This window comes from Phoenix dactylifera, unplaced genomic scaffold (genome assembly GCF_009389715.1).
Source record: "Phoenix dactylifera cultivar Barhee BC4 unplaced genomic scaffold, palm_55x_up_171113_PBpolish2nd_filt_p 000528F, whole genome shotgun sequence".
NCBI lineage: Eukaryota > Viridiplantae > Streptophyta > Magnoliopsida > Arecales > Arecaceae > Phoenix > Phoenix dactylifera.
The window spans coordinates 75585-99311 of NW_024067938.1; the positions used below are offsets into that span (position 1 = coordinate 75585).

The window sequence follows — 23727 nt, forward strand, 5'->3', positions numbered from 1 at the left end:
GAAAGGTTTTAGCCTGTGAACTAAAGGCTATAAATTTGAGGTTGGCTGTATCAATGTCATACTCATGTTGGCCTTCTTAAATGTACAAATGCCAGAAAAAGTGCAGTCTTGACTGGTTTGCTTTTAAATTTGACAATAAGCTTGACCATCGAAATTGATCATTTCATTTGTGGTTACTCTCCTTGAAACCCATGACAACCAATTTCACCGGACATGATATTTATGACTTTAGAACATTTAGAAGGCCTGAGTAACTGATCATATGTGCAGCTTTATATATACACAAATGAAACTTAAATTTTATGGTCATATTAATCACATATTCAGAGGCCACCATATAACCTTACTTACCGAAACTCTTTAACTTTTAGATGAAGCTTTTGCTTATAACCTCATCTATTGCACATTATGGTATGATTTTTGTTTTTGCTTTCCATTAACTGAACTTATATCTACAATGAAAGTCTTGAAAAAAGGATATGGTTGACATCGATCAAATCCTTGGTTTATTTCCGTTACTAATATTGACGTTTTCAAGCTAAGCCATTTCCTTATCTCGGGTGGGTGGTTTCATCTTCTTTGGATTTACAGAAAACTAATGCTTTCTTCCTTTGAGCCACCCATACGAAAACCAAGCCTGAGCACAAGGATAATCTTCGACTAGGTATCAAGGCCTTCCTATTTTCAAAATAATTAAAATTGTTGCAAGCGAACTGGCCAAGTATGTTTGCCATACGTTAGGTGAATGCATCTCCTTGCTCCAGCATTCAAGTCGATCTATTGCGACCAGCGTGGTTGTTCGCATTTTATTTTTTCTTCCAAACCAGGCCCCTCTTATAAAAAAAGCACTTACTGAATTACTTACGAAATCTTGTCCTTCTCTCAGCCCGGGAAATTTTGATGTGTTTGGGTCTTGGCTTGCTTGTCCCCCGCTCAGCAAACTCCATCATCAAAGCTGCAGTGCGCTAGCGCGCCCGCGCTTCCAAAAAAACTCCCTTTCTTGCTTTATTTGTGACATGTTTTGGTTGATGAAAACTTTTTAAGTGGGCATCAAATCTTTGGTGTGGTATTCGCAGCATGGTCCCACTGGTAGCTGAAATGTGAGAAGTGCTTAAGATTTGTGTTTTGATGTTTGCTCCATGAGGAAAGGGGACCCACAAAATCTGCTTACGTGGGGAAACAACCAGCAACTAAAAATCACCACTTAATCTAAAGGAAAACCTAAGTGAAGAGGTGTAGTGATTATAAAGCAGACGTCCCACTCACATGCCAATTTGTAGGGAGAAGAAAATCCCACTTGTTAATGCATGGTTCCTGTGGAGGGTCAGACTAGAGGACTAATTTATTATGAAGTTTCAGGCACTATATATTTCTCATGGATGAGAGTGATTAGCTTTTGTGCTTGAGAAAACACATGCTCTCCTGCATCAAAGTTTCTATCATGCACCAATATTGCCAAAAGTGAGCTAAGAAATTAATGACTACAAACTTCTAGTGATTCCAAAATACTTTTATCTTCCTTCCAATCGATGCAGAATTGGTAGTTGCCCAGAATCTACTCGGAATCCGGATGATGCAGAATCTACAATGTAAAATGTTGATATGTTCTGTTGGTCCCACTGTACTTGCTGATCAATTTGTCATATCATAAAAAGATTATCTTGTTGGAAAATCGACAGTTTAACTGCTCCTTCAAAATAGGTATGTGGCATATTTTCTCTCTACATGTGTATTTCAGATAATAAAGTAAATTGAACATGATCCGAATCTTTTATATCCCAATAAATACTTTAATGCTGTAGTGATCTAACATAGTATCTAAACCAAACTAGACAATTCTAGGTTACACAAAAGCTTACGTCATAGGGTCTCTGGTAATAGAATCATTGTCCTTTTTTTTGTTTTTGACTAGCTGACGAAGTACATCTGAACTATTCAACATTGTGAGACATGCAAAAATCTTTGATCAGTGCAGATGATGAAGAAGAAGATAAGCGGCAAGTAATAAACAACTATTATCCATAAACTTCTAACCTAGATAAATACTCAACGCTACAACCATTTATTGTAATACCAAAATCTAGCAACTTAAACGAAAGAGATAAGTTAAGGCCATCATCAACTTTTTTTTCCTTTTTTGATTAACCGGTAAGACATACTTAGACTAATCAATGTAAACCGAAACAACTAGAATTATTGACTCTAACCTCCATTGGAAATGGGAAGAACATACATGGCAAATAACCAAAATATATATTATCCATAAAACTTTTAATCTGCAAAGATGCTCAAATATGTTGCTATGACTTTGTTACTGAAATATAACACTTTAAACTCCAAGTACAAGATTATCTTAGATGGTTTAAAGGTAGATAAATCATCATCAACCTTTTCCTGAATAATTAGCAAGAAGTGCTAAGCAATGTCGGAGAATTATGGACCAAGGAGCTCTAACTTCAGGCTTTGTTGATCATGGAGGAGGAAAAGGATAAGTTGCAAGTAGGATAGGCTCCATGATATCATCTTTTAGATCTGACTTGCTACTATCTCCCATGCAAACAAGTCACTTTGTTGAACAAAGCTTTAAGCCTTTACCAAAAAGATAAAAAAGAAGAGAAGGAAAAACAAAGCTTTAAGCTAATACAAAACCCATTTATTCTAAATACTCATTTTCCTCCCTCCCCTCTCCATGCCTTTTCATTGTTCTTTTCTCAGCACTTGCATGTTTCCCACCCTGAACTGCCAGATTGGCCTTCAGACTCGCATGGTCTTGTGCCTTTTTTTCTTACACGCATTTTGTTCGTGCCTTTTTTTTATTACATGAATTTGTTTGTGCGCGGAGAGGTTAAAAAAACCTTTTTTTTGCTCCCTATACCACTGTCCCAAAAGCCGAAAACCGACAAAGCCCAAAACAGAAAGCCACCTCCTACATAAAGGCAGCTGAGGGAGGCCGTGGAGGTCATTCTGAGGGCGACGAGACCGAAGTAGGCGAGAGGCTGCGGCGGAAGTGAGGGAAGCCCGGATCTCTAGCTCTATTCATCTCAAAAGATGAGTTCTCTGGGCTCCTTTCTTCCGTTTTCTGTGCATTTGCTTTGATTTCTGGGTTTTTGGTGTTTTTTTCAGTATAAAGCTTTTTTTTTTATTGATCTCTGGGAAGGATTTGGTACTTGGGAGGATTTTTTGGGTTCATAGGAGGAGAAGATTGAGGTGGGGAACATCAAAGGTGGGAGCTTGGGCATAAATGTGATTGTTGGGGTGATAGTTTGATCCCTCTTCTGCGTGGGCTTTTGGTGGTGGTTTTTGTGATCTTGCAAGGAGGCTTTTTTTTCGTTTCAAGTTTCGTTTTTTTTTTCTCTTTTTGGGATCTAGAGTTCTATTTTTAAGGTTGTTTTATGCTCTGTGGAAACGGATGTGTTAGGATTCAAGGCTTTTGAGATCGTGATTTTCCCTTGCCGGGCAAAGGTAGCGTGAAGGGCAGAAGTTTTCGGATTCCTCTCGCTGTTTGTCGTGTCTTTTTTGAACATTTTGGATTTCTTTGGGGAAATTGGGTTTGGATTGGGTGTTTTTACGCGTTTTTGGGCAGAAAGTTTTTTTTTTTTTTGTTCTTGTGATTTTCAAGTAGAAGGTTGCTGCTGAATCCACAAATTGGAAATTTCGTGGAAATTTCGGGTTTGTGGTCGGGCCTCCATTTAGGCATTTTTGTGTTCTCCCGTCCCCTCTTAGTTAGAGAGTGATTTGCGGATATATTGGAGGATCCCTACTAGAGATTTCAGGGTCTATTTAACAACATCTGCAGCTTATCAAAGTGTGAAAAGCTTTAGTCAGCACAAGTGGGAAAATGGTGGAACAAAGCCTGAAGGAAGAAGAAGGATGTGAGGAGGAGTTGACAGTGAGAATGTTATTTGGAGAAGAAATTGAGGGTTTTGGCGAGGATGGATTTGAAGGCTCGAAGGAAGAACATGAGATATTTATGGAGGTTTTCTATGGAAGCAGTGCTCATGATGCAAGTAATAATAACAATAATGTATCAAGGAGGACAAATTTCCAGTTGCATGAGTGCGGCCATTCAAAACGACTGGGAAATTTGAGTTGTAATAGCTCAGCTGTGACTAGCTACTCCTCCCTGAAAGGTTCATCAAGTGAACAGTTTGAACATGCAAAGATGAATCCTGGAGGATTAAGTGGATCTGAATGCTTTCCTGAAAGCTCTTCTTCTTGGGCTGGAGCAGATACTCACAATCTGAATGTGAAGAGGATGGGGCTATCATCTGTTGAGCTATTAAATAATGTGAATAAGGAACTTAACAGTAATGTGGCTGATGCTGATTTTAGCTTGGTGAACTTGGACCCATCAAAAGTTGCTTCGAGTTTGTCCATTCAAGATCCTCTCCATGTTCATCAACAAGCACCATGCCGCATAGTTGAAACATGCGGTCGGGGCATGTTATCTAGCTACTATGTTTTTAGTGCACAGGAAGAAATGGATGTAATTGGTGATATTGATGATGCTATTACCTTTAATGATAAATGCAGAAGCCAAGACAAGAGAGATGGCAGGACAGTTATTAAAGCTAAATCTGTTACCTCTCCTGTTTCTCAAGAGAGTTTTGCTCCTGGGCTTTTGGTAGCAAGTGCACCTGCAGCTTCTGTGGAGATGCCTGGATCACTAATACACATGAATCATGGTGCCCAAGAATCTAGTTTTCTGAATTCAGACAGAATTGATGCTGCATCAAAGAGGTCTCCTATTAGGGATCTTCCTGATCTCCTACGTGCACATGCAAATCGCATGCTTATAGATGCAGGATGGAGGATTGAGCCTCGCAAAAGGAGTGACAGGACCAAAATGGCTTCCTATTTCATATCACCTGTAGGAGGAAGTTCTATCACTTCACTCTCTCAAGCTTGGAAGACATGTGGGGAGATATTATCTGCTGGTGCATCAGACTCAGAACAGGATGATTATGGAAGGGAATGGGAGAATGTTGATAGGTTTTGGGGTGATTTGACAGATGTATTGATGTTCATAGAAAAAAAGACTCAGCCTTCGGATGACTCTCTACCACTTCTTCGGAGGTGGCAGCTTCTTGATCCTTTCATGGCTGTGGTGCATATAAACAAAAAAATTGGTGTCCTAAGAGAGGGAAGGGCACTGAGAGCTGTTAATAGTGGGACATTTCTTGTGAATGAAAGACAGAATCCCTTGTTGTTGGGTACTGTTGTGGAAAAAGAACTGGAGCAGGCATCTGCAGCAAGGCCAACAAATGGTTCCGCTAAGAAGTCAGGCAAGAGGTCCAAAAAGATATCAGAAATTGAATCTACTGATATAAACCCCCAGGAAGACTCCAACATATTGAGAGAGAAGCTGACTTCAGGATGCATGAAGCAGATAGAAAACAATGAAAAAATGCACTCATCTGAAGTACCCAAAATTCTTCTGACAAAAAAGGCACAAAAGAAGCATGTCAAACCAGAAACTAAAGCAGCCAGGCAGTGTGGCAAGGACAAGAAGGGCAATATAACTATGCAAAAAGTATCCATGCCGAAGAAACCCGAAGCTTGTAAGAAAAGTGGACAAAAGCGCCCACGTGGATTTTTTATTAATGACGATGATCTGTTAGTTACTGGGTTTGTCAAAAACAAAGATTTTAGCTCCTGCGATAAAAAAATTGCTTCAAAAGTGGGGGCTTCTGAGTCAAATGCATTAAGAAAGCTTAAAAGTCAAAAGAGAGGTTGTAGGTTGCTCCTGCGAACTCCTGGAAAAGGTGGGAAGCACTCCATGGATGGGAGGCGGTTAATCCTGGGAGCAAGAACAGTGCTGTGCTGGTTGATTCAGACGGGTATTGTATCATTGAAAGATGTTCTGCAGTACAGGGACCTGAAGAACGAAGATGTGGTAAAGGATGGGTGGATTACTAGAGAAGGAATTCTTTGTAAATGCTGCTCCAAGATCCTCTCAGTGACCGACTTTAAGGTTCATGCTGGTTCCAAGCTGCGAAAACCATCTTCAAATCTTGTTCTAGAATCTGGTAAATCATATACACTCTGTCTGCTTGAGGCATGGACTGCTGAATGCAACGTGAGGAAAAATCATATGCAAATCATGGAAGTTGAGGAGGTGGATGAAAATGATGATACCTGTGGGTTTTGTGGTGATGGTGGTGACTTAATATGCTGTGATAACTGTCCATCTACCTATCATCGAGAATGCTTGCCTGCACAGGTATTTCCCTTGCTCATGTCCAGATCTTATTCAACTGATTATGAAGTATGGCCATTGTCCACTCTTTTGACATGCGATGTTATTTCACGATATTTTTCCAGCATCCATTGGTTATATGTCTTGACAATAACATCATGCTATCTATTAGTGGAAAATTTGGAAGTTGGAACTAGTAATAGCTTATAGATGTGGCAATTCATATATGGAATTATCGTGCTTGTTGTATTTTTCTAAATATAGTGATCTTCTTACTAATAAAGAAAAGCATTTATTTTATTTATTTATTTTCTAAACAACCCCCTCCCCCTGCTAATACCAGTACATCTGGAGTCATGTAATATCTTTTATTCTTTACTACTTTTCCCTACATGACAATGTATCTTACCACACCAATATCATCTAAACTTTGATTCTCCTTGCACTGATTCATCAATATCCTGTAGAATTCTTCTATAATTCCAATTATACTTGCAGTGCTAAGCATGAATTTCTTCTTTATTTCCTCAAGATAGCTAAGCCTGTAGGTATCATCAATTTCATTTCATTTTCTTCCTTTCTGTTGAATCTATTTGATATCTTGTAATCAAGCAATTTTGGGGCTCTTCATTATTTTACCTATCAGTGTGAATGTTTTGATCCTAAATTAGGGATGTGCAACATAAGGTTGTTAAGCAACGTAGGTTCTTGATATTAGGGTTAAGAAGTAAAACATGTAATAAGATCCTTGAAGGTCTCTATGCTCCAAGACAAAACTAGCCACCCTTAGGGATTTCTTTTGGTATTGTATTGGGTCTTCTTGGTATTAAGCTTCTCAAATCTATTTTGTCTTTTGTTTTGATTTCCTATATTCCATTATATTTCTTGCTGTTTTTTCTCCTTATATGTCTGGCTCCATTCATATTCAGCATCATTCTTTTCGGAAGTACAAATTGCCTTATTATAGTGAAAAAGTACTGGGTTTGAGGATGTTCAGATATTTTATTATGATCTTCAGGCCTTCGCAGTTCGTTGATGATTTCCCATTGTTCGTTATCAATGGTTACTATTATCTTATGTTAATTCAAGATCTTCAATGTTAACGATGCCTACTTTTTCTATATCAAATTCTAAGGCTTCTTTTTACCTATGATTCCTTGCAAATATGGAGATTCACTTTTGGTTAATATGGGAGAGTGGTGTTTCCCGGGTATCTATTTTGTTTATTTAACTATCAAGGCATCTGATATTGTTTTATCCTTCATGGGGATGGAATATTTCTGTCCAATTTAAAGGAGCAACAATATATAGACAAATCGATTAAGTGAACCTTCTATAGAGTAGGCTGTACAGCAATATTTATGTTAATCTTTTTTTGACCAATTTGGGTATCTGTGTCATATATGCGTCCAAGTTTATGCCTGTGTGCAAATGTTGCACCACAGATGTTGACTGTGAGCTTGGAATTTCTTGCAATGTCACATCCTTGCCTGTTGTATATGTTTGTATCGATGGCTTAGTTTATGTTGTTAAAAAACAAACCCCCATTCTATGGTTCCATTAATCTAATTTGTAGTTAATGCATGCTTTGGTTTTATTGCCCTCAGTAGTTTCTGAGTTAGGCAAGTCTGCAAGAAACACTAAATATGGCAGTGTTTTTCTCTCATTAATTTTCTTCATTGATGAATACTTTGAGGAGTTCTTATCCATTCTGCTATTTAAGGTTTTTGGAGAAAATAATGTACATGGTAAGTTTTCAATTCTGATGCTAATCTCTATTTGCATGCAGGAAATTCCAGAAGGCAGTTGGTATTGCCACAATTGCCTTTGTAAGACCTGCGGGGATGTGGTTAAGGGAAACGAAGCTTCAAGTTCCCTTGTTGTGTTACAATGTTCACAATGTGAAAATAAATGTAAGCTGTTCAAACTTTTTGCTTAGCATGAAACACATGACTTCTGCTTTCTAGACAACATGGACATTGTAGGTCACGGTCAGTACTTTGGGTTTTCATTTTAAAAGGGTATCTTTATTTTGTGAGAATCTTTTTGGCCAAATCCTTTCAAAAGGCTTCTGGTTTTACTCCCTATATATGTATGTTTGTATGCATTCATGCATGCTTGTATGACTTGACTGGTAATATGTTTTCTTTTGAGAATTTGGATTTGTGTATATACACACATATATATACCCACACACACATATAAACACATATATATACATATACACACATATAAACACATACACACACACACACATATATACATATATACATACATACATATACATACATATATACATACATACATAGATATACATATATACATATGTAGATACATGTACATACATATGTAGATACATGTACATACATGTGTACATACATGTATATATATATATGTATACATGTGTGTGTGTATATATATATATATATATATATTTGTGGGAATTGCATGGTAAACTTTTTAGTCTAGTAGTGATATTAGAATACGATTCTTTTTGAGGAAAGAGTATGATAACATTTTATCCCTTAGGGCTGACTCCCTCGAGGAGCATTCTGCAGTCTGCATTGGGTTTATTACGTTGCTTGGTTTGGGGATATTAATGCATATTCTGCTGCATTACCTGTTTACATAAATAAATTTTCACATGATACAATCATGTGTCACATGAAAGAGCCATGGACTATTTTGATATTATATGTTAGGCTAGTGTTGCATGGCATTTTTTGCAGCCTAAATACTTGCTCACGTTTCATGGATATCTTATAATTTCGAACCTTAAGTTCCATTTCTTGCACATTGATGTACTTGTATTATTATCACCAGATCATGATTGTTGCCTGAAGGAAAAAACCGTATGCAATGGTGAAATGGGATCAAGTAAATGGTTTTGTGGGAGAAATTGTCAAGAGGTATGTGTAATTTTAATGCTTCTATAAAGAGATGCTTAATGTATCAGCGTTTGTTATTGATAAAACATCTGGATTTGTAGGGAAAAACTGTTTTTTTTCTTTTTATAGAATTCATTTTTAAAAATGAACCAAATGTTTCACATATGGAGATGCTCATTTAACTTTTGAGCATGGCATGCCGTATCATACCGAACAGGACGGTATGGGACATACTATACCAGTTCGATATTGGTACACGGTAGGAGGTGTATCGACACTCGGTATGCCAAACCAGTCCTGTACTGTACCGATACAGTGATAGTGGGGCACCAGTACAGGGCCCGGTACTGAGACAGCGTACCTTGCTTCTAAGTAATCTTAATTTTGTTATATTCACTTACATAGTGAAGGAAAATAGAAGAAAAGGTTAGTTCTCATTATAGAAAATACTTAATTCTTCAGTATATAATTTATATTGTTTGCTTTTTCATCATCTGTTATTACTTGTATACTTGCATTATTTTTTTCTTTTTTATGTTTCGCAAGTGATATTTCTAATATAAAACAGAATATTTTGCAAACCAACATATGGTCAGTCAGTGCCTGCAAAGAGATCTTAATCAGTCATGACTATTTCATATGTTTTTAGTGATTAAATCTTCAATAGGATGTAAAAAACTACCATTTTATTTTTTATATCTGCTCTGTAATTAGTCTACCTTGGTCAACGTAAAATATCAAGATGGACTATTTTTTCATAATCTTCATTTTGGTATCATATTTGTTGCAAATTCACTCTTTTTTTTGTTAATTACTATTTATATATGTTTATAATTTCCAAGATGAAGCTAATATATCATGTGCAAGAGTTAGACTTGATGCTAAGATAGTGCCCTGTGATTATGGTTACACTTTTTGTAAGAGTTAATCTTGAAGCAACAATTGGAAAGATCTTCATTTTGAAAGGACAATGCCTATTATTTCTGTCAATTACTTTTTGTTTGTATAATAATTTAACAAAAGTTTGCTTAAGATACTGCTTCTATGTATGTTCCCGCATTTAACATCATTGCTACTTGCTATTCTCAAAAAAATAGTTCTCTTTTCCCTTAAAACACATTTCTTGGGCTGGTTCTACCAGGTTTACTCAGGCCTCCGCTCTCGTGTTGGAATTCTGAACTGTCTTGGTGATGGGTTTTCATGGATTATCCTTAGATGTAATCATGAAATTAAATCCACACAGAAAATACCACTAATGGCTGAATGCAACACAAAGCTAGCCATTGCCTTGGGTATCATGGAGGAATGCTTTCTCCCGATGGTGGATCCACGGACAGGGATAGATATGCTACCACATATCGTGTACAATAGGGGGTAAAGTTTCTAGTCTTAAGGCTTGATTCTGTTTTACATCTTCTTATAGCCTGTCATCTTTTTATGTTGTTTATCATAGTTACTGGACCTTCTTGTAGCCAAAATTGCATGCTCAGCATTTCCAGATCTCGACACTTGCAACATTTTTCTTAACATGCATTTCCAAATCTTTATTGCTACATTAGATTTGCTGGAATGGATCAAACATGCTAGCTTTCACCCTATTTTTTAATGCTTGGTTGTGCAACAAATAATTAAATGATCTTTCCTTTGGAAACAACATTCTGTTGAACCAGGGATTGCGATTACACTCTGAAACGGGAAGAATGGCCATCCCAATTCCAATGGGAATGACTGACATCTTTGGGATGAATTATTTAGAAGCATTTGCGGACAAAATGGGAATGAATGGTACATTTGGAATATATTCATTAGTGGCATTTGTGGTGTTAATTGAAAATGAATAATTTCATCAAAATTTGAATTTAAAGAAACATTATTACGCTTTGGTTTTTTTTCATATTCAAGGATATATTCAACAAGTTTTAATTCAGTTCTAGAATAAAACTCGCTAAATTAAACATTAATATGGAATAGTCCTTTCCTTTCTGTGCATTTCTTCATTTCACGCCCTAACCATGGAACAGAAATGCTGATTCTGATTTCTTATTTTTCTGTTTCTTCTCCATTCTGATTCTTATTCCAGTTATTTTTTTGTTCCTTCAAACCAAACATAGGATAACTGTTCTATAATTTGATCCTTTCCTTTCTCATATTACATTTTTGGAAATTTCGTATGTAATGAGCAATAATTAAATTGGCAGCCTTTGTATAGAATAGCCACAGCCAGTCATAAGTGAACTTCATGTTACTTCCCAAGTCTGTTGTATTTTAGCAGATCCAATTCTCTGTTATGTACTAGCTTAGTGATCGGCTTCTGAATGTCAGTTGAAGCTATTCCTATTGTTGTGGTTGCTGTTAGATTATGGTATGCAGAAATCTAGTGCACTGGCTGTTATGAGTCTTGCAGTGTGGATTATCAATCCAGTTAACATATATTATTTTTGGAACATAGTGGAGAGCAAATGAATCAGCGGTATGAATATGTTTTTTTTTATTGTTTTAATTGTTACATGCAAGGGATGCCTCATTGGTGCATCAGTTTCGATTATGACATATGGCGAGTATCTTTTAGTTAACCGATTATGGTTACATCCTCTCATGCAACTGGTCACTAACTTTTCAGTTTCAATAGCAGCTGGTGGTAAAAAAAAAAAAAAAAAAACTCCTCTATGCAGCCTTTCTTCATGGCTTTACTAGGTCTGGTTGTTATGGTAGTTCTTTGTCAATGACTACTTCATGATAAAGTGTATCTAGGAGAATCTCAACATCCCTATAAAGTGTATCATTTCATCATATTCACACTATACAAAGTGTTCGTATTTCTCAATCTTGAAGAAAATTCATAACTTCTTGACAAGGACAATCATGCCACTTTTGATCAACTTTCAACTTGTCATTTCTTGAACACATATCTATGTTGACCTTACCGTCAATTATCAATATAGACATCCAACAATATAACTCAAATACGGATAGCATGAATTCTGCAACACGTACAAGCATCATTTGATCATTTGATTTTTCCAATTTTCCCCACTCTAAACTAATAGAATATTTCATCTGACATTTCATGTTGTCAAGCCAATTTTTGCTGCCAGTCCGCAAAGCCTACTATGGAAGTCCCTGCTGCATTATGATCATGGCAAGTCAAATCCAGTACAACTAAGTCTGAAACATGACTTGCAAGACATAACCTAGCCCAAGTCAATCCATTTGACTTATTTAGTTGGTACAATTAGAAACTTTTTGAGAGTGAACCTTGGTGCAACAGGAAGGTTGCTCTACTGTAGCCCGGTGGAGGTTATGGATTCATAACAGAAACAACCTCTCCACAAGCGGGGGCAAGGCTGCATACATCTGACCGTCCTCAAACCCCACAACGGCAGGAGCCTCGTGCACTAGGTTGCCCTTTTTATTAGAAATTTACACCAAATTTTTGTTTGCAGTTGAGTCTAAATCATGAACTATATGGCACATGCTTACCCAGATCATCCCTGCATATTAAATGAACCTCGATATGTTAACATCAGATCCAGCTGATAAGACTTAATCCAGCCTAGCGTGTGCATAACATGTGCAGTACCCAAGTATGAAATTCTGCAACATATGTAACCATCATTTAATTGACAGATTTTCTGATTTCCCCCATTTAAACTAGTAGATTTTTTCATCTAATGATTCATGTTGTCGAACCAATTGTTGACGAGCCAATTGTTGTCGAACCCATTTTTTACTGCCAGTATGCAAGCTTACTATGGAAGTTCCTGCTGCATTATGGTCATGGTGACAAGTCAAATCCAGTACCACTAGTTCTAAATCATGACCTACAAGATCGAACATAGCCCAGGTCAATCCACCATGACCTATGGCCCAAGTCAATCTATTTGACTTATTTAGTCAGTAGCATTAGAAATTCAGACCAAATTTTGGTTTGCAGTTGAGTCTAAATCATGCACTATATTGCACATGCTGATCCAAATCATCCCTGCATATTAAATAAACCTAGATATGCTAATATCAGATCCAGATGATAAGACTTGACTTAATCCATCCTAGTGTATTTATAAGGTGTGCGGTACCAAATATGAAAGTCTGTGACATGTACGACCATCATTTGATTGACAGATTTTTCTGATTTTCCCCCTCCAAACTTTTAGAATATTTCATCTAATGATTCGTATTATCAAACCAATTGTTGTTGAACCAACTTTTGCTGCCTCTGAAAGCCTGCTACGGAAGTTCCTTCTGCATTATAGTCAGGTGACAAGTCAAATCTGGTACCTGTTCTGAACCATGACCTCCAAGACCGAACTTACCCTGAGTCAATCCATTTTGCCTTTTTATTTGGCACTTTAGAAATTTAAACCATTTTTTGTTTGTAGCTGAGTCTAAATCATGCGCTGTATGGCACATGCTGACCCAAATCATCCCTGCATATTAAATGAACCTAGATATGTCAATATCAGATGCAGTTGATAAGATGACTTAATCCAGCCTAGTATATGCATGGTGTGCACCAGTACCCAATTTTGTGATACTTGCAATTTAGTGTTGAGCTTTGCCTCCACAGTGCATAATGATCTTTCTGAAATTTAGAATTGTTTCATATTATTTAAAATATAACTACAATGCATAAAAACACCCACTTATATGAACCTGTTATTTAACATGATTTAGGTGGTGATGGTTTCTAGAATCATATTAGCTAATACAATGCATAGAAACATCCACTTACAAAGACTTGTTTTTTAAGATAATTTAGGCAGTGATGGATTCTGGAATCATGTTAGCTTCATAGTAGGGTATGGAGTTGTAAGTTCCATGACCATAACCATAACAAAAAATGGTTATATGATAGAACTGTCCCTGTCTCCCGGAATCTTGTATTTTACACATCTCCTGATTGAAAAGTCAAAGGCAGTTGTTATGTTGTCTAGTGGCAACATGGGCTGCTATGCACTCCATTTGAGTTAAATTTGCCCTCTCCTTAGAGTATGCTACCCTTACTCAAAGAACTATTTTCTTGTGCACCAACAATGAGGGAGAAAAGAGGAAAGGAGTTGGGTGACATACAATGTCTTACCTTATATTAACCTTCCTTGACTGCTAAATCTACCTAAATTTAGGCGTTTGACTTAAGTTTAGTTAGATCATGCCCCAGTAAGTCATAGTGTTAGCTAGAACATAGGCAACAATGACAAGTTTATCTTGAAGATCCTAAGATCACTGTGAAAGTTCTGTTTACAGGTACAAGGGATGGTGATCACATCTAGAATGGCTAAAAATATAGAAATTCTGAAACTAGAACAGGTCCTTGGATCAAAGGGCGCATCCTGTCACTATGTATCAGTTTTTGACAATCCTACAGTCATTAAGAATATCTTAAGATTTTTAAAATGTTCTTTTTATGTCCTCGGCTAGCTATGGATGTTTTGGGTTCCTACAAGAGGTTGGAAGTTGCAAATATAGTTTTTTGGTAAATATTTATCAAGTTTTATTATGTTTCCTATATAAGATTTTTTTTATTAAGGTTTAGTTATGGTAGGAGACTAGGAGTCCTTTAGGTAGGTCAGCTGTTTGTGTTAAGAGTCAATAGGGTCTAATTTTCCTCAGAATGTGTAAATACATATTTTACCAGTTAAGGGCAATGTAATCATCTTGGTGTCATGTTATATTTTGGATCCATGTTAGTCATTGGACTATGTTTAATTGGTGGATCAAGTCACACAAGCCCACAAGGCCCATTTTATATGCCCTTAAGAGACACATATTGGGGCATTATGGACATCAATAATATCATTGGACTATGTTAATTTGTAGGTCAACTCATGAAAGCCCACAGGCTCATTCTATATACCCTTAAGGGGAACTTATGAGGGCATTATGGACACCAATCATATACAATGCCTGTTCTAGCTATAAAATAGAGAAAGAGGTTCCCAGTATCACGTAGATGAAGCAAAATCATGAAATATTTCAATTCCACTAGTTTGTTCAGTTGCTATCTCCTCTCATATATTCTCTCTCTTTATTTTATCCTTGTGTCATATTTTGTTGAAAGGTCGGATATATTTCTCTGATTGTTTGATAACTAGTCATAGAAAAGCTATCATCTGATATATCCTTCAATCCTAGGGTCATAGCAAATTTATTGAGGTCTGTATAACCTATAAACTATTACAAGAAGAACAGTTGACAGTCTTCTGAAAATGTTATGAAATAAAATGTGCCCCTAGTGGGTTCCACAATTATTTTTTCTTCTTCAGTATTCTCTTATTCTCCATTCAACAAATATGTTATCCATTCTCTAAACTTTTGCTCTTCATGTGTTCTTTACATTTCCTAATGACCATACTAAGAATCAAAGTACAATTGGCTTAATTTAGACTTATTAGTGCTTAACAGACATGGGCATTATTTAATTTAAATTTATAGCTTGTCACATAATTGCCATAGTTGTACATTGTAACTATACAAAAAAAAGCACATGCAATATATTGTGAAAGGAGGATAATAGAATATAAAAACTAGTAGAAAATGGGGGGGCACTCATTATGTATGGTACTGCTTGTACCCATGCATAAATACTGCATGACACTACATAACAAGGTTTGGACATGCAAAGTGATTGGTTTTCCCTAGGGTTAAACTAACAGATATAAATGCTCATACTTCTCTTAAAAATAGTATAGATCATGGGGTGCCATACGACCCTGAACCGGGCGGTTCAGGGCGTATTGTACCATATCGGATCAGAAGTAATACAAAAATAGTATTTGGGCCGATGCAAGCACCGTACTAACTCATGCTGAGGTGTACTAAGGTGTATCAAGGCATACCAAAGTGCATACTAACCACGGATCACCGTACCGGTAACGGTAAACATACCGGTCGGCCACCGGACCGCTTCGAGTCGGTACCAAGCTGGTACCACTGGTTCGGCATTCAAAAGTCCCAAAAAAATTGGTCTAGCTGGTATGGACCGTTATGGGCCGGTATCATTTTTTAACGCCGAGCCAGATCGGTCAGAGACCAAACCAGTTCGGTACGGGCTGACTAGCATTCCTGGAAACTGATTCATACTGATTTGTACCGCTTGGTTTCAAGCATGGTATGCTGAACCGGCCGGTACCGGCCGGTTCAGCCCGTATCGGACTGGTACCAGCTCTAACCGGTTCGGTTCGTTGTTAAAAATCGGTACCGGCCTGTACCGAACCGAACCGGCCAACCGTATTGGTTCAAATTTTTTTTAGAGCTTTTAGATGCGTGAACCAAGACGAACCAGTGGTACCGGTTCGGTACCGGTCCAAACCGGTACCCGCGCCCACCGGTACATCGGTACGGCGGATCTTACTTTCAAGTGGTATTCATTTCAAGGTGCATACTAACTCATACAGGTGCGTGCTATACCATACCGACCCATACTGTACTGAACCGGCTAATGTACCAATAGATACCTAGTACCGAGATTGTGGGCCTTGGTATAGATTTAGTTGCTTTTAATGCGCATGAGTAACAATTGTTTACTTATATTATGTTTGCTCTGCTGCTGAATAAGTGATTAAATATATTGTCATCCGATGCATATTGACTGCACCCATGAAACTCCCCTGAAAATATGGGAAAAGAGTTATAGTGATTGTTAAACCATACATGTATGATGCTAATAATTATCATGTTTCTTTTTACTTGGATTATAGATAGTGTTGCATCGACAGACACAAGAATTAGATATGGACACATTTCACAAGTGTTTGACTTGTCAAGAGGGGAGAAAAGGAGATATGGGGGCATGTAGAAACATAATTTTAATTAATATATACATATGTATTTCATAAAAGAAAACACTAAAACATTAAAATACATATATATTGCATAAACATATTGGAAAATGTTAAAAGTTCTCCAATGTGCATATTTTTCATTCTAACCTCCCAATTAGCTTAAGGATTTTAGAAAAATGATATTTTGCAAAGATGTTCTAATACATACATTCTTAATAAACTTTAAGAGAAACGAAAACTCACTTCAACATTATTATAGTGGGTTGAACTCATCTTTGAAGTCTAGCTCTACCAATTTTTAGAAGCTGCAATAATTCCTTAAGTATCCAACTTCCAGATATGTATCCAATTTGGATATAAATGCAACACTGATTCTAGGAGTTGGACATTAGTCCACAGGGAGTACAAATAATGTAATACAGGCTTTCTTGAACTTTAGAAATTTGTCAATGATTCTTTCTTTGCTCTTCTTTCATGTGTCTTCTACCTTTCTTTCAGCAAACTTTAACATATTGTTTGTCCTTGAATTTTTTTGGCTTCTAGCAATTTATCTGCCAATGCAGTACTTTATGTGGATTCTAAAATTTACTTCAGGTCCAGCTTCGCTCGCTTAAATTATCAAGGGTTTTACACTATCGTCTTGGAGAAGGGTGATGAAATCATATCTGTGGCATCCATCAGGTAAAGACTTAATGCATGGATTGAGATCAGGACTTTTTTATAAATATTGTCTCATGAATTTTAGCACTGCAACTAATTTGACAAGTATAGCTCCATTTCCAGCTTCATGAATCTGAAAGTCTTATATTGCATTTTTAGGTCATGTACACCCATATAGCAATTTGGTTACACTTGTTTATTAGTCGGAGATTTGGGGATGAAAGTAGCTAACTTTCTAGGAGGGTGCATGTTGCTCAGTATGTGGAAGCATTTTCTATTGCTCAGTATCTTCTCTCCATTATGTGGAGAGACATGAAATGGAATGGTGGATTGAGAGGATAATACATTCTATACTATAAAAGGGGTACAGATGATGAGAGCTGAAAGTCTCAGTGTGTATAGTGCATCAATAAATGAAGGTTTGACAAAGAGTGTTATGAGAATTTCTAATTTGAAAATCATTCGGTAGTTGAAGAAAATGAGCACATAGGTCTCTAAGGTGTTAAGTTCTTGGTGGTAAGGAGGTTAAAGTGTTTTGGACGTTTGTACCCTTGATCTTTCTCTGTACATGTCTTGCTTCATATCCATCTCATGTATCTGAAAGCCTGGTTGCTTTATTAGTTCCAGAACTTTTAGTGATAACAAGAGTAAAGCTTCATTTTGACATAAATCCTAAAGTTGGTTCTAGAGCCAATTACTGGTTGCCTACCCCCAGTAAAAGGAAACTTCTACCTAGGGTGCTACAGGTGTTTCAGAATATTTCAGAAAACTTGCACTTACTTCTGAAGTGCTGCTTCTAAGTTATTTGCGGTCACTTTCTTGACTTGTAAATGTATCCGCTCTTGCACCAACTTTTACTTTAGGTAACTAAGCTCAACCTATTTATTAGTCTCTTAACTGGTTCGATGATTTGATCAATAGCAGAAAGGAATTTATTAATTAACCTCAAATAAAAGAATTTTAACTTTGGTTAATATCAAGCTATAGAAAGTGTTAGGTGATGTGAGCTGGGTGTGGAAAAAGGGAGGATTAGTTTGGACATTTTAGCTCTGCCTGCAGGAAAATGAGAGGGCCAGGTCCAACCTGATCTGACATGGAGCATTAGTGATGGGGAAGAGATGGGAGGGAGAAGGGGTTAGAGAGGGCATCCCAGTTCAGGCTGGTGGCTGTTGGTTGTCAAGTAGGATAGGGAGAGGGAGGGAGGGAGGGAGGGGCTTCAACTGAGAGAAAGGAAAGACTTCTGGCTGGAGATAGGGAGAGAGAGGGTGGGGGTTTGTAGCTTTGGCTAGTAGAGGTGGTGGAAAAGAGAGGCACGTACCTCTGGGAGCCCAGGGTGGTTGCTGCTGGTGAAGGGGCGAGCATCAAGTAGTGAAGGGAAAGAATGATTACCCTCTTAATAATTGTTCTCATTCTAATTTTAAAAAACATAATAATGCTTTATATGTAACATATTTTAGTATATCTTATATGGGGCCTTATCAAACTAAAATTTGGTGAAACCGAGCCTGGCCTGACTTTCTGCCAGGCCTGAAAATTTAGCTCACCAGCCTGTAGGGCCAGAAAACTCTGTCCAGGCCTGCTCAAAATCTGGTTGGGCAGGCCTGGCTAATTATGCATAGGTCTATTGCCAATTTGATATGGAATTCATGTGATTCCTGATTCCTTTTTGGTGCTTACAATTTTGTTTTGTTGTCTTTTTAGCTTGCCTTAGAAGATATGCTTCGTCCTTAGTTTATAGGTTTGTAAATGCAAATACATGACTATCATGTCAAATGGATGAAAATATCTTGAAACTCTGGCACGGTTGTGTGCTATTGTTGTACCGTGCTTATGAAATGAACAGACATAATCTTTCTGTGCCCAGACCACATTCATCCACATTCGTTTTTCTTGCAAGTTGCTGGACATTCCTGCCGAAATAATTGTGTTTAAACCATGGTCTGCCGTACCGGTCCGGCCTGGGACCGGTACCGGATCAGCGTAAAATCCGGTACCGGTAATTTATTGTTGAAGGACCGGTACGCCACCGGTACGGACCGGTACGCCACCGGTTCGGACCGGTACGCCACCGGTTCGGACCGGTTCGGGACCGGTACGGCCCGGTACGCCACCGATACGGCCCGGTACGCCACCGGTACGGACCGGTACGGGACCGGTTTCATACCGGTCCGGGCCGTCACCGGTACGCCGACCGGTACCGGTACAGCGGACCTTGGTTTAAACTTTAAAACCACATGCAATTGCATCATTTATTAGCGGAATTAAATTTTCACCATAGCTATAGCTGCTTGTCCTGAATATAGCATGTTCACCTTTATTTCTCTGCAGGGTGCATGGAGTCACAGTGGCGGAGATGCCTCTGATTGCAACTTGCAGTGAGCATCGTCGCCAAGGAATGTGTAGAAGGCTGATGGATGCTGTAGAAAAGGTACTTATAAATTTTGGCAACAGTTGTCATTGGCTAAAATAACAGAAGAGAGCGTGCTTCTTGCATGTCCTTCCATTGTGCATCTGTGGGTTGGTCCACAAGCTAGACCTAAATAAAGCTTGCTCACCAATGCAGACTTGGGCATTGGACTTCCTCCTTTGCTACTCAGGGCCTGTAAAAGATGCATCTGGCAACTATTTAATAACCTTTCTATGTAGCTGCATCTTAGTATAACATTTGCACCAGCAGTTGTTCAGAACTTCATGATGTAGTTCTGATTCATGATTCTTGAATACTACTGGACCAGTGTAGGAAGCAGCATATTTTCTTCTTTTCTTAGTAGAATATCTTTGAATAAATTATATGCTGTGGCTTAGTTCTTGTAAAAAGTTCTATGGAAAAGCTCTGATTTGCTGATGTTTGCACAAACTTAAGTAGTAGTTGTTGGCAATTTGGACCTTTTTTCAGCGGGAAGTGGTTGATATGGTTGAAAGCAACCAACTATGAGGAGTTTTCTGCATGTTATGCACCATGTCTTTTCCCTTTTCCTTATATCTCTATTCAAACTCTATAAAAGTGTGCGGTGGTTTTAGCTATCCTGCCTGTCTCACTAGTGAAAGCTATTATCATAAATTGTCTTTGTTAGACTATGAGTGATTCTTTTTCCTGTTCTTTCAAATATAGACTTACCTATTTGCTTGACCTTTTGGGAGTAGATGCTGAAATCTTTCAGAGTGAAGACACTTGTATTATCAGCAATTCCGGATCTGGTCAACACATGGATGTCGGGTTTTGGATTCAAACCTATCAATGATTATGAGAAAAATTGGCTCGATCATATGAACTTAATGCTGCTTCCTGGAACGTCATTATTGATAAAGAGCCTGGATGAAACTCCAGTTGAAGCACCAGGTATTGATCTCTGTCCACATAGCACTTAATGATGCTGCAGTAATGTTTCTGATATTTTTACACTCGATTCCTATTTAACTTGCATGGAGTTATCTACGTGATAAATATTTCATAAAGTATGCTTGGTTTAACTGATAAAACATTTTCAGAAAATGCAGGAGGGGAAAGTGATTTGTATCGTAGTGAAGATCAGCCTCAGAATCTAGGGGGTTCCATTGAGATGAATGATACTGAGGCTGGAGAACAGGATGCTGAAAATGCTAGAGTTGAACCAGATGCAGTATCTGTACTCACAAAAAGCATATGATGCAGCAAGCAGAACATCCTGTGAACCCTATTTGCTGCTAGACCTCGTGAACATGTAGTCTCAGCAATATTGAATCATTCAGCGCAAGGATCAGAAAAATCTAACATGTATGAGATGGATAAGTACTGTTCAAGAAAACATGCTGTCGTCTTCACCAGATGTCAGTTGCGCCCGTACCTACTGCTTTACATTCTTGTTCTGGCTCTTTTTCTTCTCCAGATACAGTTTATGAGATTCCTCCTAACTCTAGCTCTAGAGAACTGAGGGCTTCATCAAGGATGCAGAATGGAACATCACTGATGATCAATATATATTTTGAGGTTGGCGAATATATAGTGATGAAAGTGAACAGAAATGCTTTGATGTTTTGAGCTTCTTAACTGGACAGGTGGCAGAGCAACATATTTTGGTACTCAGTGGCTCAAGAACCTGCAGCACTTGATTAATTCAGGTTGAGATTAGTCCAGTGTCAAGAACGTGCAATTAGAAAAAGACTAAGGAAGCCAATATGACTTCCTGAAAAACAAGTTTTGCTTGAAAGGATGACTGAATATGACTGAATTTGACTCTACTGAAATGGGAAACCTTCAGAGAAACTATTTGTAAATATGTTTTGTTGAACTTGGAAAATGGAAAAATCAGTAGTCCTCTATTTGTTCTCCTGAAGAGTGCAGCGAGCATTGTGCTTTAACCAATTTACAAAATAGAACTTTCAGCTGCAGAGGCACCAGGAGACCATATAGTTGATATTGTTTGCCGTACTGATACTGAAGGTCCAACTGTTTCAACTGACTCAAGTCAATGGCTATCCAACTTAATCACCAGCCAGAGAGTTCTGCAATTGACCAGTCATATAAGAAGGGAAGAAAATAATGATTGTTAAAGGAGCATCTTCAAAATGATTTTTTTTTCTTTGGTGAATTATTTTGAGAGATCTATTCTGAGGCAATTGATTGAGTTGTCCTTCAGGTGTATGTCAAGTGGATAGGCTAATTAATTTGTCTTCTGTGAGAGGACTCAGTAAAGACAGCAAAAATCAAGCCAAATTCATTTTTTGCTCTTTATTGTTCACATCTGCTTATTTTTCAGTTAGATGGTTTGGAGTAATTTCATTCTTAATTCTTCAAAGGCAACTAGGAAACAATGGATCACTGACTGAAATAGTTCTGTGGGTTGCAAGTCTAAATATTTTCAAACTGTGCTTATGATTTCTAAAGCGGTGGAGATGGTGAATATCAGTTTAAGGATGGGGCTTTGCAACTGAAGAAAAATAATATTTGTTTTTCATCCTAAGACAATCAGATGCAGTCCAGATTGTCCTGTAGGATTTCATCAAGTTAGGAAGCAACATTGACAAAAGGACTTAGAAATTCAAGACACTGTAAATTTAGCGTTGAAAGTAATCTGGGCTGGCTGGGAGTCTTCCTAGTTGGGGTAGACAAATTTTGTGGTCAGACATTCTTTGTTTTCCTTCAACTTTTGTATTAATTGGCTTATTGGACACTTGGATGGCTGTACCTATGTCAATGTTTTAGCCTTCTATTTGTGCAGTCTTAGTTCATGCAAGCCAAACTAATGAGGCTATCTGTATGTGGTTCTTTGTTAAAGTAACTTGCCATAAGTTCAAATGAACCAGCGCTTTTATTTTTAATCTTGTTTAATAGGGGATGCATATTTTTGCATATGCATCTATAAGGCGCTCGATAAAAGAAATACCCACTTGCTTTGGCAGGTCTTGGCACTCTGAATTGGTAATAGAAGTATGAACTACATGGACAAATTGAATGGATTTAGAAAACACATACTTTTTTTTTGTTAGCGTCTTGGCCATTAAAGATTGTACTCAATAAAAATATGTGGGATGTGATCAAAACAAGGTTGTTATTATCTTCCTGTATGTTCGGTGATATCATGACAGGAATTTGCTTTTGTTTGTTTGGTTATGATAAGGAACTTTTTTCTTCCATTGCCAAGGGCACATTCTAATTCAATTAGTTGCTGTCAAAGTTTCCTTGCCATCATCAACCACTTTCTGTTTAAGTAGGTATATTGATTTAGTTAGAATTGAGCTTAAGTTAACTCTAAGGAGGATGCCTATTTTCTGAAATAGCAGGTGATCTTGATGCAATCAGCTTGATCAGATAAATTAATTCCAGAGTGTTGGAGCTATGGCTCTTAGCAGGATTCATTTTTTTCTTTTAATCTTTTCCTTCCAACTCCTTTCAGCTTTACGAGGAATAGGGCCCTGTGGATGATTCTTTTGGTTAGGAAGGTCATCTGTTTCAGTTTTACAAAGCTGGGAATCTTGGATGAACCTATAGTTACTATTAATATTATTTAGTGGTACCATGTGGTCTATGTGCTTTCTGTCTCTGTGTATATGGAGCTATAATAGTGGATAGCATACTGGTTAAGTTGTCTGGATGGAAAAAATTGCCTGAATTTCCTCTCTTGCATGCATGCATTCGCCGAGATAATGTTCACAGTGTACAATTCAAGGCCTGATAATGTTCACGGTGCACTTCAAGGCCTGATTTTCCTCTCTTGCATGC

General features: G+C 37.6%; 1 protein-coding gene across 2 annotated transcripts; it reads left to right on the plus strand.

Moving 5' to 3' along the window:
- Positions 1-2724: 2724 nt before the first annotated feature.
- LOC103702645 (increased DNA methylation 1) lies at positions 2725-22696 on the plus strand. 2 transcript variants are annotated; one of them, XM_008785157.4, is made up of 8 exons: positions 2725-6223; positions 7989-8112; positions 9023-9108; positions 10229-10461; positions 17463-17549; positions 19857-19956; positions 20673-20868; positions 21027-21212. In XM_008785157.4, exons 1-8 carry the CDS (start codon positions 3839-3841, stop codon positions 21173-21175), a joined length of 3360 nt encoding a protein of 1119 aa, XP_008783379.1. In that variant the 5' UTR covers positions 2725-3838; the 3' UTR covers positions 21176-21212. The 2 variants fall into 2 exon arrangements, with proteins under 2 accessions (XP_008783379.1, XP_008783377.1); XM_008785155.3 differs by having other exon boundaries at positions 2726-6223; positions 21018-22696.
- The last annotated feature ends 1031 nt before the right edge of the window (positions 22697-23727 follow it).

Bases quoted from the DNA above. Each gene is read 5' to 3' on its own strand.
- LOC103702645 (XM_008785155.3), top strand. From the start codon at position 3,839: ATGGTGGAACAAAGCCTGAAGGAAGAAGAAGGATGTGAGGAGGAGTTG. The intron at 9,109-10,228 runs GTATGTGTAATT...TGGTTCTACCAG, and splicing joins GTGGGAGAAATTGTCAAGAG to GTTTACTCAGGCCTCCGCTC. The intron at 10,462-17,462 runs GTAAAGTTTCTA...AATTTACTTCAG, and splicing joins CATATCGTGTACAATAGGGG to GTCCAGCTTCGCTCGCTTAA.